Genomic DNA, 19657 nt, shown 5'->3' with positions numbered 1-19657 from the left:
GCATCTTTGCCTCTCTCCACTTGATTGAAAAGGGATTTCCCCCTCCTTTCCTCCACTTAAGCTATAGCTTAGAAGGGTGCTGCTCAGGTGCTCTACGGTGAAGGATCAGGTTTTTTTGTTTGATTTTTTTTTTCACTGATTGCAGAAGGATTCTTGGGCTCACTGCATGCGATGAGAATGTAGCCCATGCCACATGAGATTTCCACGTGAGTCTGACCACAGTGGAATTCTGTTCAGTGAGAGGAGTTGTCTGATCACATGCTTGGATGTCAGTTGCTACTATATTTCCCCAACATTTATTTTCAATTTCTGTACTTCTCGTTGTGGACCAGTCACAGGATTTTGTGGTACACTGTTAGTCCACAGACCATGTGTGGAATGCCACTGGCCCGGAGGGTGATGTAGCACAAATAGGATGTGCCAAATAGGATGGTGCACAGGACAGGTGTGGTATCTGCCCTCGTGGACCTCGCTTCACTCCAATGAGAGAGATAACCAAACAAAGACATACATAAGACAATTGCAGCTCGCAATAAATCTTCTAAAGAATCAATGGCGAACTGAGGGAGAGAGAAAAAAATATAGCTGGAGGATAGGTGGACTGGGGAGTTAGGGAAGGCCCGTCTGAGACCTGACTATCAGAAAGACCCAGCCATGCAAAGAGCAGGGAAAGGCATTTCAAGGGGAGGGAACAGCAAGTGTAAAGTCCATGAGGAGGGCAAAAGCCTGGAGTGTTCCAGAGCAGGAAAGAAGAAGGTCAGAGCACTATAAAGTAATGGGTGAGGGGTCATAGCCAGAGCTGCGGGTGCAGCCTGTGGGGGTATGACCATGCAGGACTCTGAAGGCTCTCCTTTTCTCCCAGAAGAGATTTAATTACATGCCAGGCTTCCATATCTAAAATTGTAGGAACTTTTTCAATCTCATGAACTTGTGGAAATCATCTAGGCCCTCACTATTCCAAGCATGGTCTGGGGACCAGCATCCCCTGGGAGCATGTCAGGAGTGCAGAGTCTCAGGACCAGCCCCAAGCTTCCTAGATATATTTCTGCAAGTTGTCTAGATGATGTATGTGCTTGTTGAAATTGGAGGGGCACTGGTCAGGTCTGTGGGGTCTTGACAATGGCTGCAGGTATCATCTGAAGAGTTAAATGCCCATGTCTGGTGTCTGATCCTGTAATCTGGAGCTTCTGATCTGGGGTGAGGCCTGTGCATGGGAACTTGATACGGGTCTTTATAGTGGGCAGCCAGGGTGTGACCTTGTGCAAGTTACTTGCTCTCTCTGGATGTTGTCCTTCTCTGGGTGCCTCACCCCCAGGGTTGTGTAAAGCTAGTCTGGTTCTCCCTTCCAAGGCTAAGAGCCTTCAGCTGTTGGCAAGAAGAGAGAACTGTTTTTGTGCTCCCCCACAGGCCTGCAAAGGATACATCCCAGGCCACTCTGAGGGAAAAGGAACAACTCACACATGAAGACAAGCACTGTGGGAGTCCTGAATGATAAGTCAGCCTTTGTTCAGAAGTGGGGAGCCCAAAGGGAATCATGAACGACCCTGTACTGGAATTGGAAGGGCCCTCAGAATTCATAGAAACACTTCTATCCATTTCATGGAAGAGGAAAACCGAGGCCCAGACAGTTTTCACTTCAAGATCACATAGGTGATGCAGGAGCAGGTTTGGAACCTTAGTTATTCCTATCATTTCTATAATACTGCCCTCTTCTTACCTTGTCTTTGAAATTCAGGCATGACTAACATTTACAAGGACAGGACAACAACCATTTGGTTGGAGGAAGCTGTCTTACCAGTTTCTGGGTGACTCCAGGGGGGGCCCACTCATAGGTGATGGTGTCAAAGGTGGGATCTTTCCCAGTGGCAATGGGATTGGTCATGATCATCCGATTCCTCTTGTAAATCCGGATGCCGTCCCCGCCTTTCACTCGGGCTGTGAGGGTGGAATACTTGGAGTCCATCAGCAAGCGGCCAATTTTCCGATCATCTTCCAGCTCAGAGCTCAGGCAGTGGTCCTCATGGCTGCATTTGCATGACTTGCATATTTTCCTGGGTGGGGGGGGGGGGGGGCGGTAATCGGGAAAAGTGAGATCAACCTCCAGAGAAGAGGAGCAGTCTCCTGCTGGTAGCATCTGCCTTTTTGAAAGCAAGTTCAAGGCTCAACTTTAGTAACTTGGAACGGCTGGCAGCAGATGAATGGTAATGTGAGACCAAAAGGACTTTGGGATTGGGAACTGCTTTTGGGAGACTACCTATCAATCCGACTGTCTGTCTGTGGGGAATGTGGGATATGACTTCAGCTGGTCAGAAGAACAGCACATTTTTACTCATGGTGGCAGCAAGGGCTGGTTCATTCATTAAAGATGCTCAAAAGCAGGAGTCTTTATGACCTGTAGGTTGAACCTGGCCCACAACCTGATTTTATAAATAAAGTTTTATTGGAACACAGCCATGCTCATTCATTTATATATTGTCTGTGGATGCATTTGGGCTACAGCGGCAGACTTGAGTAATTGCAGCAGAGACCATTTGGCCCACGGAACCTAAATTATCCACTCTCTGGTCCTTTATAAAAAATGTTTCCTGACCCCTGCTCTAAGGAATTATTGAAATTGTCTCCCAAGATTCATGAGCGTTGGAGCTTCAGCAACTGTGAACTCTTTAGCACTCATACTGAAGTTAGAATACAGCTGGAAAATTTCTTTAAGCAACTTGTGGCTGGGACCCAGGGGAAAGAGAATGAGCTAAGAAAACCCCTTGGGCTGGAGAGATTGATATTCACTGGCAAGGCTATGTTGTGAGGCTGTGAGAAGGAAAAGCATCCTAGGGAAGCTTCACATTCACTTGAAAGCCTGACACTTGTCTCTGACAATGAAAAACAAAAGCATCTGGCTGCCTTGTGCCATGTTGTTAAGGTTGTGAAATCCAAGTGTTCGCAGTGTAGAGGAAAACCTCTTCCCTCCCTTTCTGGCTTGTCACCTGAGGTGTGCTGTGACTCCTGAGGCGTGCTGTATCTCACTTGCTCCCATGCACGAGACTTAAGAGCTTGTTAAGTAAAGCAAGCAACGTCGGAACCTGCAGCAGGGATGGATGGGGCAGGCCCAAGCAAAAGAGGTGTCACTGCAGTAGCGTGGGCGCCTCACAGCTAGGCATGCCCGAAGGAACCCTCCTTTTTTTCTCTTCTAAACTCAGGAGATTGATATGTTCACCCATGTATCACAAATATTGCCTGGGAGGCCCGCAGGAGCACACCTTGATAGTCTACCTCAGTGGTTCCAAACTAAGGTCAATTCTGATGCCCAGGAGGCATTTGGCAATGTCTGAAGACACCTTTGATTATGGCAATGGAGTGCTACTGGCTTCTAGAGGGTAGAGGCCAGGGATGCTGCTAAACATCCCATAAAATATAGGACAGCCCCCTCCACTGCAAAGAATTATCCTGCCCCAAACATCAATAGTGCTGAGGTTGAGAAACCTTGTCTAATATAAAGTGAGGAGGACCCAGTGCACCCTTCCAGGAGCCTATAGTTGGAGTGGGAGAGGGAAAGCAAATCAGATGGAAAATGTAACATAGAGTAAGGTTGGGCCATATGAGAGTCACATATGCTCTGGGGTGGTTCCGCTGGTCTGGACCAGTTCCCCCAGCATGTAAGTATGTGGCACACGGAAAAAGGCTCAGTGTGGGGAAACAGTGGGTTACAGAAGGTGAAACACGTTTCATCAGTGCAAGGCTGATTCTTGTTTTTAACGCACTGATGTACAGCGTGACTTTAAGTCAGGGAAAATGCAGTGTTTCCAGTGTTGTTCAAGGAGAAGCTTGCAGCCCCAGTCCATGTTCCGTGGGCTATAATTTGAAAAATGGTAAAATTGTTGATCTCAAGGATAATTCCAGCACTACAAAAGAGAATATGACCCTAAAGATGACATGGGGCAAAACCAAGAAGTCTTTTCTTTTTTTCTCTGTTGCTTGTGTTTTCAGAATTGGGGCATCTTACTCATGATAAATATTCTCTTGCCTCTCCCTTTCATGAGCTAGACATGGAGGAGACTGCTTCCCTAAGGTAGGGAATAAACCACTAGTTTACACGTAGGGAGTGACAGCAGCCGAGGAGGAAATGGAAGGAGGAAGTGGAAAGAAGTGAGGGAAAGCCCAGTGTCCAAGTGGACCCTTGGACCCCCAATGCCTTCCATGTGTGGAGCTGGGTGGGGAGGCTGAATTTGCTTATTTGGTTAATGTAGACTCTCAGGATGCTATTAGAGATGTGTGGAATGCAAAACACCTTGAAATGGAAAATGTTGACGGATATGAGATATTCTTTGACATTATGTCAGTATTATTTCTCCTTTTATTCATGCCGTCATGTTGCCAGGTATTGTTGCTGGGACACCATAAATGAAGAAGGCACCCCTCTGGCCCCACTCTACTCTTTCCAGGCACCCAGACTGAAGAGGGCAACGGACACACCCAGGAAGATCCCCAAAGGTGTTAAAATGGCCATTTCTGCAATCTCTCCTGGGCTACCTGGAATGGTGGAAAAGGCAAAGCCTTGGAATGTAATGCCAGCCTCAACACTAGCCCAACACCAGCCCGTGGTCAAATTTCCTATCTGACAATGAGAGAGTTGGTCTACATTAGAGGTTGGCAAACTACATTCCATTGGCTGAATCTGACCCATCACCTATTTTTGCACAGCCTGTGAAGAAGAGTTTTACATTGTTAGATGGCTGAAAAAATTCAAAAGAAGATTACTATCTTGTGATACAAGAAAATGATAGGAAATTTGAATGTCAGTGTCCTGAAACAGAGATCTACAGAACATAATCACATTCATTCATTTACACGCTTAATGGATGCTTTCATGCTACAAGGGCCAAGATGATTGGTTATGCCAGAAACCCTATGGCTTGACAAACCTAAAATGTTTACTAATGGGCTATTTACAGCAAGTTAGCTGACCCCTGGTCTATTTGATGAGTTTTCACACTTTGCTATGCATCCAAATCACCTGGGCAGCTTGGTAAACTTGGAGATGCCCTCCCTGGCCCCAGCTAGTCAGATGCACTGGTCAGGAGTGGGATCTGGTCATGGGTACTTGTAATCCTGTTCAGAGGTAATTCGGATGCACATCAAAGTGCCAGAGTCACTAGTCGGTCCCTTTCGGGAATTTAAGCGGCTCTGGTTGACTTTCTCTAGATTGTCTGTCAAAAAGCAAAGGAAGCCCAAATCTCAGGGCACAGTTATCTGTGAAGATCCACTGCCCTGGGCAGAAGAGGCAGAGGGAACAATGTAATTCCTGCAGCTGGTATGGAGACAAGACCTCATCAGAAGGCACGTCACAATGAGGAGACCAGGAGAATCCTTCGGAGAGTGACCCCTGAAGCATGTAAAACTTTGTAATTTGAAGCGCCTGTGTGGTCTGTCTCCCATTTTTCATACTGTGTCCCTGCTTCCCTCAAATTGCGGTTTTTCTCTACTCACTGGAGTCAGTAGACATTAAAAAAAATAAAGCTATTACAATAAAGATAATGTAAAAATATCTCTGCATGCAAGGAAGAGACTTTCTGTTGGGCTCTCTCTGAAAAGCCTGAAGTCCTGGAGGCGTGTTTCCCACTGCCCTGAAGGGCAGTTCAGCATCCTGAGGTTGTCTCGGAATGCCAGCAAGCCCAGCACATCCATCTGGGAAGTGGGAGGCTGCAGGCTGCTGGGGGAGCCTCCCCTTCCATTTTCATGATATGCTGGTTCTGAAAGTCTGCTCTTGCCTTCACTCCATACTGTCCTCTTCAAATAACTCTACCATCTGTGCCTCTAATTCCATTCTAATTCCATTAACCATGTCAATCACAGGTTTGATTACAGACAACTTGCCTGAAACTATGGATTGTAAAGCCAGAAGGGGAACCAAGAGCACACTGACTCCAATGCTCCTATTTATCAGATGGAAAAGGTGAGGCTTACAGAAGGGAAGTGTTTGTTCAAGGTGAGTGAGCACATGAATTATTGTTTGAGGGAATTGCTCACTAAACCAGGCTGGCTGCCACTTGGGTCATTTAAATAAATTTCTAACTACTGACAGTGTGAAAATTGGAGCATAAAAATGGTTTTATGTAGCTTCCCTGCTAAGGTTCTGGGACCTCACTGCTCCAGTGTGGCTTGAATTTAAGTCCCCATTAAAGTGATTCAAACCAAATACAATGCTTGCTATGGGGGACCCGAAGCTGCAATCTACATTTCTCAAGGATAAATTCACTGGATGTTCACGTCCTTTGTAGAATGGTGGGGGAATGTAGGGATTACAACAATGCTGAGACTCCTTGCTTACAGTCCTGAAGAACAGGGCCCAGAAGTGTCCTCTTGCCATAAACAGCTAGAAAACCAGACAGAATATGTTAAATGACCCTGTTCAGATGTCAGACAAGAGGCAGCAAGGGGCTGAACATTGAGAGGGGGAAACATTATTGACTGAGTCAGGGGGTGCATTCAGGGAACATTATCTCTCCCCGCTGCCCTAAGGATTCTGAAAGGAGGCATCCCAGCTGTCCTTGGAGAGCTGATGAGGAGTCAGCATTGTTCCGTGACACCGTGATGGCAGGTTCAGCACCAAGGGGGAGGAATGATAGGGAAGCTGACTCCTCAAGGCCAGAAAGAGCTCTAGTGGCCAAACTAGATGCGTGGGGCATTCCCCCAACAGGAAGTGTGCTAGCTGTAGGAGGAATCTGTGCGGGGGATACAGTGGGGTTTGGATGACTTTGAAAGTCGCTTGCATCCAGAAGACCACATGAGCTCCTGTGAGGTCAAGGACTGTCAGGGAATGGAGTCAAGGAACAGTCCCGTGCTTCAAAAGCTCACGACCCACAGTACTACTGTAGAATGTCTAAGAGCATGGAGTGGGGTTTCACAAAGACCCAACTTTGAATCCTGGCATTTAGTAGCCATCCCCTCCCCACCCCTGTTAGCCAGCCTCAGTTTCCTGATATGAAAAATGGAGACACTGAGATACTAATACCAACTGCTCAGGATTGCTTCAATATTCCAACGTACAAGATTTAGCAATGAATGTTTTTCTAATTGCCATCCTACCATGGAAATCAACAACTCTGAGACAAATACCTCCCAAATTTCACTCCTGCTCTGAGTGCCCCAGGAACCCCTCTGGTAGGGGGATCAAAAGCTCTACTTTGCTATCGTGCCCTATAGAGGTTGCCTCTCTCTTCCAGGGCTGCCAGGACAGTCACACAGGCTGTGTGCCCTGCACAACTCCACACAGATGCTGATGGGAATAGCGCCTGGGGGCTGTGCAGTGTGAGGTCTCCACCTCTGCTTTTCAGATTCCTCAATAAAAAGAGAGAAAGAAACACTCTACAGTTCCAAGTCCAGCTGGATCTCATGGCTCTCCCTCACGGATATGAATGTAGCGCCTGGTTTTTAAATACTGTGGACACAGTGACTTTTATTTCTGGCCCAGGGGTACTCTGAGATCCAAATGGGGTGATGGCACCGTATGGGGAGATCCGCCACATGCACCAAGCCCAAGGATAGAGCAGTCCAGAGAAGACGAGGCACCAACATCTGCCCACATCTGCCCAGTGCAGTCCTTCATGGGGCCAGCTTGGTGGTCTCCACCTCAAAACGGTGCATGAAGCACTAAGCTCCTTCCTCATCTTGGCTCCTAAGGGCTTTTCTGTCATTTCTGAATGAGGCCAAGCAGGAGTGCGTTCATTCTGGAGCCAGTCCTCCCTGAAATGCATGCATCCTAAGTAAGCAGTCCCAGCAGAGAAGAATGGCTGGGGTTCCCAGAAAGGACAGCCAAGAAGTGCAGGCAGGCAGAGCTTCTCCTGACAAAGTCTGTTACCTCCATGGATGTGGCTCGAAGCCCGAACACGTCCCCTTGCATCTCAAACAAGGCACACCTCTTGCTGACTGCTGCTGGCCCAGGGACATCTGGAAAAGGAGACAGAAAAGAGGGTGTTTCACTTCCACAAGTCTTGGATCGGGGATGCTTGACCTCTAAAAGACTTGGCATGCCAGCAAAGGGATTGTGTGGGGTTCAAAGGGCTCAAGATGAATAAGCCATCAGTTACTGTTTACCAAGAATGGAGAAGACCAGCCGGGGAAGTGGCCATAGGGCAGGCAAGTGGGGAAGGGTGGGGTCCTTGCTAGTAAAAATGGAATGAGGCGGGGGCTTATTGCTGGCCTTTCAGTGCTGTCACCAGCCACCAGGGCTGTGTTGAAAACCCTCCACTCCTCCCTTTATATTCATCAGCTCCCCTGGTCCACTTGTCACTGGAATGGAATCTTCCAGTGAGTGCCTCCTCTCCCTCATTTATTTGTGATTTATTGATAGGGTGTGATTAAACCAAAGCTACAGGCACAAACAAATGCGCAAGCTGCCACGTGTCTATAGCTCAAACCATAACTTAAATATTTCGCTAAACCACGGAAAATCAGGAGCATTTGAAATCTGGTTGTCCTTTGGAAGGAGAACAACACCCGACACAGGTTTTACTCTTTGTCACCAGCCGCTGCCGATGTGTTGAGACCCAAATGACTCTCAAACGGGGTCTTCAAATCAGCAGCATCATGGGAAGCTTGCCAGAAGCACAGACCCTCAGGCCCCGCTCCAGCCCTCGGAATCAGAATCTGCACACCAACAAATTTCCTGGGAGATTTGTATGACATTAAGATGGGAGAAGCCTGGGGTTAGTGTATGGATCTGCTGGCTGAGAAACTTCCCTAACTCTCAACTGGGGGTGGGGAAGACTTGGTGGCAGGTATGCACACGTACTATGATTTTATCAAGAACAAGTCCTCATCAACTAGTAAGATAAACGGATAAGCTCCTCATTCAACAGACATTTGATTCATTTAACCACTAATTTAGTATCTACTGTATGTCAGGCACAGGGATACATCATAAGATTCGGGTGTGCCCTAGGAGTACTCGCAGACTAGGAGGGGATGAAGAGAGAAACACATACTTATCACCTGCTCCTGGAAGGGGTAAGTTTGAGGCAAAGGAAGCTGCCTGTTGTGTGGCAGAGGCTGGACTTTGGAGCCTGGGAGACAAGGATTCCCAACCCAGCTTCGGGACTTACCAGCCATACTGGCCTTGGACCAACTGAGCCTCAGTCTCCTTACTTGTCGAATGGGTACAAAGATAATGTATGCAAAGTGCCCATTCACATGAGGTACTCAAGACGGTAGCTGCTGTTATTTTGCACAGAGTTTAGGTGCGCAGAGGAAGGTGTTAATAAACCTGTAGGGGAAGTCCAGTGAGGCTTCTTAGAAGAGGTGACTCTGGATGGGGGCTATGCAAAATGAGCAGGCAGAAAGGGAGAAGGGGATTCTTAGAAGAGAAATGTGTGAGGGCAAAAAGATATGAAAGGGCATGATGGTGTGTGTGTGGGGGGGTGTCTTGTATTCTGAGCACCCCTGTTTCCTCTTCCTGTTTTTAAGCAGGAAAAAAAAAGGAGTGAAACTTGTGAGTCCACCCTCACCGCTACTGTTAGAATCCAGAGAAGTACACGAAAGGTCACAGTTATTCTTTACCAGATTTCTCTTCCGTTGCTCAAATCTTCCCACAATGACACCTAGGTTTCACACCCCCCAACTTTGACAACTGCTGTTTGCACGATATCTTCTCGTACTATGCTGTTCTGTAAAGTTTCTTTTTAATGTTTATTTTTGAGGGGAGGGGTGTGGGAGGGGCAGAGAAAGAGATGGACAGAGGATCTGAAGCAGGCTCTGTGCTGACAGCAGTGAGCCTGATGCGGGACTCGAACTCACAAACTGTGAGATCGTGACCTGAGCTGAAGTTGAACGCTCCACCAACTGAGCCACCGAGGTGCCCCCATACCATGCTGTTCTTATACACATTCACAACTTTGGAGAGTAAGAGCCACACTGCACATATCTAAAGGGGATCACGTTCCAATCTGTGCCCGTTCAGTGCTAGATTCATGTTGAAAATTGAAAACAAGAGTTTGATGCTCACCATCAAGTCATCGTCCTAAGCTGCGGAGCTTTCACTCACACGTGGAACTTTACTCTCTAAGACCCTGGCATCTAAAACCTTGCAAACTTTCATCTCTCCTTTCTGCCTCCTGTTGCCTTGGATTCTACTAGTTGAAATGCAGCCATCCTTCCGCACTTAATGTTTGAGTGATTCAATGGTTATTTTGGAAGGTATACAACGTATGAATAAGGCTTCATTGTTGGATTGTTTTAGACCCAGAGGCAGCAAAGCCTGGAAACAGAAGAGCTAGGTGGAAGCATTTCACAAGTGGCAAAACACCCTGCGTGTGAGCATTGCCATTCTTCTAACGAGCGGCAGATTCAACAGTCATCCTATAAGGGGATTAGACCTGATGCTTGGCCGGCAGGGCCAAGCTGCTGGCTCAGGGTCTGGTTAGAACTAGTGATGTAAGTCAGCACAGAAGAGCACGGGCCTGCGGCGGGGGGCTGGCTCTATGGTGCCAGCTCTGACATTTATTAGCTGTGCGGCTAGAGGCGACTCATTTCCTTGTCCCATCTAAGTTGCTCCCCTGTAAAATGAGAAAACTGGCCTGGATCGAGGTTGTTGGAATTCTGTTACCCGGAATCCTCTTGTATGATGTGTTTCCAAATAGTGGATGGCTCCTCTGCTGGACCTCGGCAAGTAACTGGTCTTGCAGAGTTACCATGAGGGTTATGTGGGTTGCTGCATGGAAAGGGCTTGGCATGCACATATTATGCACCGAGTGTTTGTTCTCGTTGTCACTGTACCTTGTGTAAACGGTCTGAGAGACTCTGAATCAGACATTCTAAAAACAATTCTTTTCCCAGCTTCAGAATTCTAGAGAGCTTCAGAGGAACTACTTTCTAAGCGCATACCTCATAGACTTTCTTACTGTCTACTTTGCTTCATGCGTGCAAATGTTGTCTCTCTGACTAAGGGGAGGAGGCAGACAGTTGGCCTTAGCCTTCATCCTGCTAGTGGGACAGTTTCCATGGTGACAGAAGTCCGTGGGAGAGAAAAATAGATGGTCTTGCAAGGAAGCAGCAGATTTGGGCCATCAGGACACACTTGCAGCCAGTTTCCTGGCCGACTGCTTAGCACAATAAATAGCCATTTTGTCCACTGCGTGTCATTTATCCAGGAGCCAGACAGACCTAGCTATCTGGGACACAGAAAATGATGATCCTGTTTATTGAGGGGAGGAAAACACCAAGCAGAAACAGCGTTTCAAACAAGACATTCTGGTTTATAAACAGTAGGTTTCTCCGATGCGGACTCGGTCTCAGATGGAAGATGGCCCAGTGGCTGCTCACAGTGGTTCACAGTAGCTGAACACAGAAGAGCTTAAAAGCAGCCATCACTTTAAAAAATGGGTCCCTGGAATGTAGCATGTACTCTAACCCTTTTCTTGAGGGGAGATAAAATGTTTTGACAATTTTCTTTGGCTCTGGAGGAGTAGGATGTTGTGGAACTGAATCTTGTCAGGGACTTGAAAGGACTTAGCTCAGGCCAGGAGCCATGGGGCGCAAGGGCCACGGGGCGCAAAGGGCAGGGGGCCACAGAGCCTTTTCCCCACTTTGAGCATTTCCTTCAGGTGAACCGCCGGGGGAAGTATTACAGGGAGGAAACGTAGCCAAGAACAAGGCAGGACGGGGATGAAGAAGGGAAAAGAGGGCATACGATATGAAGTGTAGAAGTGAGGATTTGGGATTAGAAAATGCGAGTTCTCCTCCCATTGTGTAACTCGGTTTCCTCCTCTGAGAAATGGGTTTTCCCTGCCCTTTCTGCCTCCACCAGGCTGTAGTAAGCCACAAATCAGATTAAAAGGTTGTTTGCACAGTAAAATATTTACCATCGTTAAAAACAATTATCCAAACGTTGAGCATGAGGCAGAAAAGTGGGTGGCACATCTTCTCAGTATCATATGGTGACAATGACCTTGGCCCTCACCCCCCACCCCTATGAGGATTATCTAGACAAATTTACTTTGCTTTACCCCAAGACTTGGTGCAGTCACATGTTAACGTACAGATTTTTTGTCCAGTAAAGATACAAATACAAGCAGTTTTTGTCTTTTTGAAACAGATAACCTTAAAGGTTATGGTTTATTGTCCTGCTGGACATTAGCTAGTTATGTACCTAACCCATCAATCTTGTCCTAACATTGAAATACACAGCCCTTCAGATGCTTTATGAACTGGCCTAAATATCTTACTGATTACTTTATTAACTAATGAGTTGAGTAAAATCTTTACTAAGTTTTATTGTATATTTGCACAAGAGTTGTGATTTTATGTTTTTGAAAATTCTATCTTAACACCATCACACGCACTCCTGACTCTCCATGGGTTTGCTTTCTGAGCTGGGGTGTTCTGAATATTGACACTAAATTCTGTTTCAAGTCAATTACTCTGACTTGATTTTTACAGGTAAAGTCTCTGAGCATATGTGTTCTTTGTTTTTTAAGTTTTATTTATTCTATTTTGAGAGACAGAGAATGAGAGAGAGAGAGCAGGTGAGGGGCAGACAGAGGTAGAGAGAGAATCCCAAGCAGGCTCCACATTGTCAGCTGTCAGCGCTGACATGGGGCTTGATCTCACGAACTGTCAGATCACGACCTGAGCCAAAATCAAGAGTTGGACGCTTAACCGACTGAGCCACCCAGGAGCCCCTATAAGCATATGTGTTATTAAAAATTATTAGCCAACATGCTGTTTCTTAAAAACAAACCTTTTCCTCCCCACCAAGGAGAGAAGGTAGAGTCAGGGTAGTGAAGAGTGGGGTGGGGTGAAATTATGAGAAGGCCCAGAAAAGAACTGCCATCATCAACAGGAAAAAATGATTCCAGCAATGACTCTATTGCTATCAACAATTCCCAACTATTAACAGCTTGACAATCCATGGATTGATCTTACTTACTTAAGCATTTTTCCTGAACAATTATGATGACACTATGAAGGATAATCATTATTCCTAAACAACAGAGGATGCATGACAGACTGAGAAAGGAGAAGCAACTTGTCCATTCAGAATGGTCTGTGCTGGAGCCCCTATGGGGAAGGGGGGAGTCCCCTCACTCTACCTTCATCTGTACTTCAAGCCAAAATGTTATAGTTTTCCTAATGACTCTGACTGTAGCTAACATTTATTGAGTAGACCTCATGTGCCAGGCATATGCCAGGCATATTCATAATATTTATGCTTGACAAGCCTGTGAGAGAGGTACTGTTAGTGACTTCCTTTTCAGATGAGGAAGCCGGCCCAGAGAGGTTCAGCCTCTTCTTCAGGATCTAACGGCTAGCAAGTGGTGAAGCCAAGAAGTGAAACCAGGCGGGTCTTACTTCAGAGTTGTGCTCTCATCTGATCTGCTCTGGTACTTTCCATCAAGGATATAGCACTTGACAGTTTACAAAGTATATTTACATTCCTTATCTCACTGGGTTTTCACAACAACCTTAGGATGTGGACACTTTGCATTTGTCTCATGAAAAAAAAAACTGAGCTCATAGATCTAATGGGATTTGCTGCTCAGGACATAATTCATACTCATGTTTTTGGAATCCAGACCCTATGATTTCCTACCACACTAGGAGTCTCCAGACCTCAGACGGCCTCCTACAGGTCTAGCCTTGACTCTGGGCATTAGGCCAGTTGGATCCAAACAGGCGGGACAGTGTGTCTGTAGGAGTTGTGGGGGGGGGGGTTCCAGGTTAGCGTTGGGGGCAGTAGTACAAGGCCATGATCACATTGGTCTCAGTACTTTTACCATCCAACCCTGTTCTGCTAAATAAACTAAAGTATACATGTTCAAGGCAATGGACAGGCTTTGAAGGCAGCTAGAGAGGCAGTGGTTGGAGGAGAAAGTGAATCAGAACCACAGGCAGTGCCTGTAGGAGAAAAGCACCAGGGTATTGGCTTCAGTTGATTTATCTGCTCCCTCCCTGGAAGCCCAAGTGAGGGGCGAGAGGTCACTTATGTTTAGTACCAGACTGGGGAGCTGGGGCTCACCCTCCAACCCAAGGTCTGGAGATGACTGGACAGACAGTGGCTTGGGGGACAACATGTTGAAAACTGTCTTCTAGAAACTGTTACCACTTTAAAAAAGAACAAAATCATAATAACTAAGGCAAGAGGCAAGTCATTTTGGGGTTTATTCTCAAGTATTTCCTTTTAAAAAAAATTTTTTTTATGTTTACTTATTTTTGAGAGAGAGAGAGAACTTGTGTGAGAGGGGGAAAGGCAGAGAGACAGGGAGACAAAGGATCCGGAGTGGGCTTTGCACCGACAGCACAGAGGCAAATGTAGGGCTCGAGCTCACAAACCTTGAAATTATGACCTGAGCCGAAACTGGATGCTTAAGCGATTGAGCCACCCAGGCACACGTATTCCCAACTCTTAATAATTTGTTTAGATCAAGGATACTCACACCCATCTCATTTTGAAGTTGAATTAAGCCACTTTAAGAGGGATAAACGTTGTTGAGTGTTAGATGTCTCCATTCTCCTAGAATGTGGCCCACTTCACCAGTCCAAATTTATCTATTTTTACTTCCATATCATCTACTATTTCTACCCAGATTCTCTTTCCAATCACTTGAGAAGTTCCAATCACTTGGAAGTTCTCTGAAATATACACTGGGGTTTGTTTTTTTGTTTTTTTGCTCAGGCTCATCAAACCTCAGGGAGCTTCAGCCCCACCTACTCTTTTGAGACCAGCTCACGTCGCATCTTTTCCATAAAAAAAATAATCAGTTGCAGCTGCAATGACTACTAGGCCTTGCAGCTTCCAGCCACTGTGCTAAGCCCAAGCTCAGGCAAATCTTACGCTGCCTCGTGGTGGTTCTCGAGGTGTGGACCCCCACACACCTTGGACCTTGGTAGCAGTGCAAATCCTCAGTTCTCACCCCAGACCCACTAACTCAGTTACTTGGTGTAGGGCCTAGCCATTGCTGTTCAAGCCCCCCAGGGGATCTGCATGCACAGCTCAAGTCTGACAACCACTGATCAGGCTGTGCATAAAGGAACTGAAGGAAACGGATGGTCTTGGTTTGCCCCAGACTGAATCAGGGCTTGAATGCAGGACTTTTAGTGCTGAACCCAGGAATGCTCTGGACAAACCACAAAGAGTTGGTCTCCCTAATTAACACTATTCACAGAGGTCAAATTAAAGTCCTGGTGCTTAGAAATAAACCCAGGTCTCTCAGAATCCCCAATCTCCATCTTAATTTAACCAATGCACTACAGGCAATGCCAAGAAATGAAATTTTCCAGGTATTTTGGGGCCCTTACACTTACTTCTCAAAGAACCCATGTAACTGTAGAACTGCAAATGCATTTGGTGCCAGGAATTAGAAAGAGTGTGCCATGACATTGTACTTTAGTATGGGGATTTGGCCTGGTCTGCATGTGTTTGAAATTAATCAGACACTCTGATTAGCATGAACATCAGCTGGGATCTAGCTAACAAGAAGACTGTGGTGTAGCAGGTCTGGGATGAGCCTTATATTCCGTAGTTCTACCGACCTTCCAGGGAAAGCTGATGCTGCCAGTCCGGGGACCACGGTTTAAAGAGCAAAGGGCTACATCAGTGGTTCCCAACTTGTCTACACAATAGAATCACCTGGAGATCTTTTAACACTTCTAAAATCCCAGCTGCATGCCACTGAAATTTAGCCATAATTGCTGGAGATGGGCAACAGACCTCAGTCATTTGGGAAGTTCTCTGGAGGAGCCCAATGTGCAGACAAGTTTGGGAACAACTGGGCTTCCCCATTGTACCCTCAGCCACTACAACTTGGAATCTGTGGCTCTCAGCTCATTGGAGAGAGACATCTCCTCCCAGACCACCATTCCCTACAAGGTGAGATTTACAGCATGTCTGACTTTTGTTATTTCATTTTGGTTCCTTCTTACCTGGCATAAGCCCACCTCACAGGCATTCATGCCAAATGCAGTAACTCTCTGAATAGCCAGACAGAAGGGAGACCACAGCCCTTCCTCTGCTTCTAAAGTTCCCTGGCTGGATGACTTATTGGGTGACTCCCACTGATGTTGAGATCCTTTGCCAGGCTTGAGGTCAGGGTGGTCCTCCCTAAACCTGGGGCCCAAGTGGGAACTGAGAGGTCCTGCCAGACAGAGGGGCCCAAGCTGGGACACTCAAGGCCCAGATGGTTACAAGCTGCATCGTGGATAGTTGTTTTCCCCACCCCCACTTGAGAAGTGTGATCCTTTCAGAGACTGACCTGGCTGGGAAGTGTAATGGGGGCCTTATATTTCATTGTCCCACTCAAGAACCCCATGGCCTCGACAGGGTCTGAACTTCTGTGTTTTTTCTTTTTTTCTTTCTTTCTTTTTTTTTTTTTTGAAGCTCTCCAGTGATTGAAAGAATGAGTTGCCAAATAGCCTTACAAAATCTTAACAGAGTAATGAAATCAATACACTTACTAGTACAATAACTGTCCATTCTTAATGTCAGAGTTACATTCGTCACCCTTCCTGAACATAAACCCTCCTTGTGACATGTCCTGTGTGCCACCAGAGGTAAAGACTGGGGCCCAGAAATCCAGGGATGCTGGATGAACAACACAAACTCTTACATTAGGGTGACTTTGGGCGTTATTCCATATTCCATATACATACATATACATATGTATACATATATATACATATATATATATATGGAATATTATATATAAAATGGGCATTCCCCATCTTGCCCCTCCAATCTTAGGCACAACTGTTGCCCTGTGTTGATCTCCTGCCTCTCTCTCCTCCCTACTGATACTTGTACTCTGGCTGCAGAAGCCTCAAGCCAGGGCTTCAGTTTGTGGCCAAGAAAACCCTGTTTCCCCAAACAGGAGATGAAAAAGTGGGGTGTGTAGCCTGGCCTTAAGGTGGCTGGCTTCAAATATGGTACAGAGGAGTGAGCAGAAACTTACTTATTCAAATTTCCATTCTGCACTGACTGACCTATGCTCTCTATAATGCCATGCAAATTAGCCATGGAAACAACTTAGAATAAAGTGCCTCCTAAAACCACAGCAAGTCTCACAAAGGCAGCAACAACGACCTTGCCTACATCAGAGGTCATATCTGGGGACACAAATATTCCTCAGGGGATTGTGTGTGTGTGCATGTGTGTACATGGATGTGTGTGCGCAGATGCATGTGGGTATCTGTGTGGGTATGTGTCCACATACACTGTTTCTTCTCCATGGTTGTTCCCTGGGCATTCCTAGTCTTCTGTCTGGACAAGCACAGATGTAACGAAATCACTTCAACTTAGATACCCTTTTCCTGAATTGTGTAATAAGGATAAAAATGCATAGACTAAACAAATTGAGATTAGCCCAGCTGATCTTGTACTCAGAATTCAATGGATGGAAAACTTGTTCTTTTTCCTTTTTGTTTTTAAAGCCCAATCCTATTTAAAGCAGCAGAAAAGGAAAACATTTAGTGGCTGATGAGCTGATGGCAGAAATGCTTGAGTTGTCAGTATTTTGGGGTATAGATCTGATTATCTTTCCTGTTAAATGGTTTGTGTGTATTAAGTTGATTCCTCAGACCAGCTGTGGTTGAGTTAGTCTGATGGATTTAGCTCATGTTAGGAGTGTCTGGTATCCCAAATAAAGTTTTGAACAAATGCCCAACAAAAGAGCACTTTTTACTCTCTATAAGAAAAGTTTTTTTGTTTTTGTTTTTTGTTTTTGTTTTTGTCAAGATGGTTTGTCCAGGCTTGACTCTACGAGAATTTGTTTGGGACAAAATACACCATGTTCTCTTTACTATTCTTCCTCTCTCAACACATGATATTTAACAGGTAAAATTAAGTTGAAAGCAGGGCAGCCAGCAAGGAGAAGAAAATTCACAGAATCCCAGCACATGCTCTAGAAGGTGTGAAAAGTCAGCAGGATGCCCGGCGGTCCCAGCCCGTTGGGGTGGTGAAAGAAGCTTTTCGCTCCTCTGTCTACCCTGCCAGCTTCCCCTGAAATGGGTCCCAATCCATCTGTTGAGTCTCCTTGATGACCATGCCCCTGGAGTAGTTCCGGAAACTGCCAGCCAGTTCCTCCCATTACCTCTTCAGGAAGCTCTCCCCTCTCCTATCCTTTCTAAGCTCCTAACCACCACGTATGACCTGTTAGACACCCATCCACACACGTGCACACATCCACACACGGCATGCATATCCATGAGTGCGCACGCACACACAGCCCTGTATGGAACATTTTCTATACTTGTAATCACTTGTTTGGTTCTGTCTTCCCCTCCAGGGAAGGAAATTATTGGAGATTCCCAAGATTCACATGTGTGAACACAAAGGGTTAATCTAGCTATGAAAACTGAATAGAAAAGCAAATCCATATGGGGGGAGGAAAATGTGAAATGAAAGCTTTCTCTGTTTAAGACCCTGCTCTCAACTCCCTTCCTAACACCCCCCCCCCCTCCTCTTTGAGCCAACCTTCACTGATTTGAGGCTGGTTCCAGAAAAACAGGAACGCCCAGACCCAGGGCCATGAACAGAGTGGGCACATGGAAGCCTGCCTTTGAGGTAGCTGGTTCTAACATTGCAGCCCATCCAACAGCTGACCCCATCCTTAACCGTCTGCATCCTGAATGTCTCCTCTTGATTAGAACGAGTTATTGCAACCATTGTTTCCCGTTATCAGGCCTGGTTGGCTGCGTCTGTTAGTAATGTCTACCTCTTACCACATCATCACTTGGCATAATGGAGCAGGCACTGTGAGTGCTCCGCTAGCCAAGATAGGGGATTACCTACCCCCTTTTTCTTTTGCTTCCATATGCCTTTTGGGTAATTTTACTCTTTTGTATTTTTAGCACTTTCATCAAAAATAGGCAAAAAAGCGGTAAGACTCAAATCAGTACATTTTCCAAGGGTTTGCGGCTCTTGGAAAGGCCTGACATGAGGGACCTTTGGACAAAGGAGCTGTAGCAATTGCATGAGACAATTCACATGGCTGGGCTCCTTTCCCACTTGGCGATGGCCGGAGCCCTTCAAAGTGGGCAGTCTCGAAATATTTTCAGAGTAACTCTTCTTTCAAAGGTGATGGGGCTGGGGTCACTTTGAAAAAGAGGAGTACAGAACAAGGCAGAAAGCTCCAAATCCTAAAACGAGTGCTCCATGGCTGGATGATTGCATCTGAAGGCAGCGCATGGAAAACGCTGGAAGTTGTCAGGCCCTGCTCAGGACTCTGCCTCCATTGTTGAACATTCCTTTGGTAGTGCAGAAATGATGGTGACTGAAGGAGAGAGGAAAGCAGCCTGTGTGCTGCCAGCTTCTTGCTGACAGCTCATGGGTACACGTGGTTGAATCCAAAGCAGGTCCACAAATTTTACGTGTAAGGGACCGTGCTGGACTGAAGTGATAGGATTTTCAGGCTGAACTAATATTTTCCTTTGACACCAGCTTCCTTTGGACTGCCCAGGCTAACATGAATAGTGTGAATTGCACAAACCAGACTGCCAAAACCACTCTCTCCTGTTTTTGAGAACTGCCTGGTTTTAGACAGGTCAGCCCATTATTTGAGGGCACACTGCTTAGTTAAAATAGTCAGTGGGGGGAGGGTCCTCCTTCTCTCCCCCCCCCCCCCCCCCCAACATCCAGACTTTTTATGGATCTTTTGAGACCACTAGGTTCCCAAAG

At 46.3% G+C, this 19657-nt stretch overlaps 1 protein-coding gene across 1 annotated transcript in view; it reads right to left on the bottom strand.

Annotated features, from left to right (window-relative positions):
* Positions 1-19657, bottom strand: part of LMCD1 (LIM and cysteine rich domains 1) — a 58130-nt gene that overhangs the window by 20099 nt on the left and 18374 nt on the right. The window contains exons 2-3 of the mRNA XM_060631629.3: positions 7853-7941; positions 1796-2051 (exon numbers count right to left, since the gene is read on the bottom strand). Of these exons, the coding sequence (XP_060487612.1) occupies positions 1796-2051; positions 7853-7941 (345 nt within the window). The remainder of the gene's footprint in view (positions 1-1795; positions 2052-7852; positions 7942-19657) is intronic.

Source organism: Panthera onca, chromosome A2 (assembly GCF_046562875.1).
Source record: "Panthera onca isolate mPanOnc1 chromosome A2, mPanOnc1 haplotype 2, whole genome shotgun sequence".
Taxonomy (NCBI): Eukaryota; Metazoa; Chordata; class Mammalia; order Carnivora; family Felidae; genus Panthera; species Panthera onca.
The sequence above is the reverse complement of the archived record's forward strand: the minus strand, read 5'-3'. Positions and strand labels throughout refer to the sequence as shown.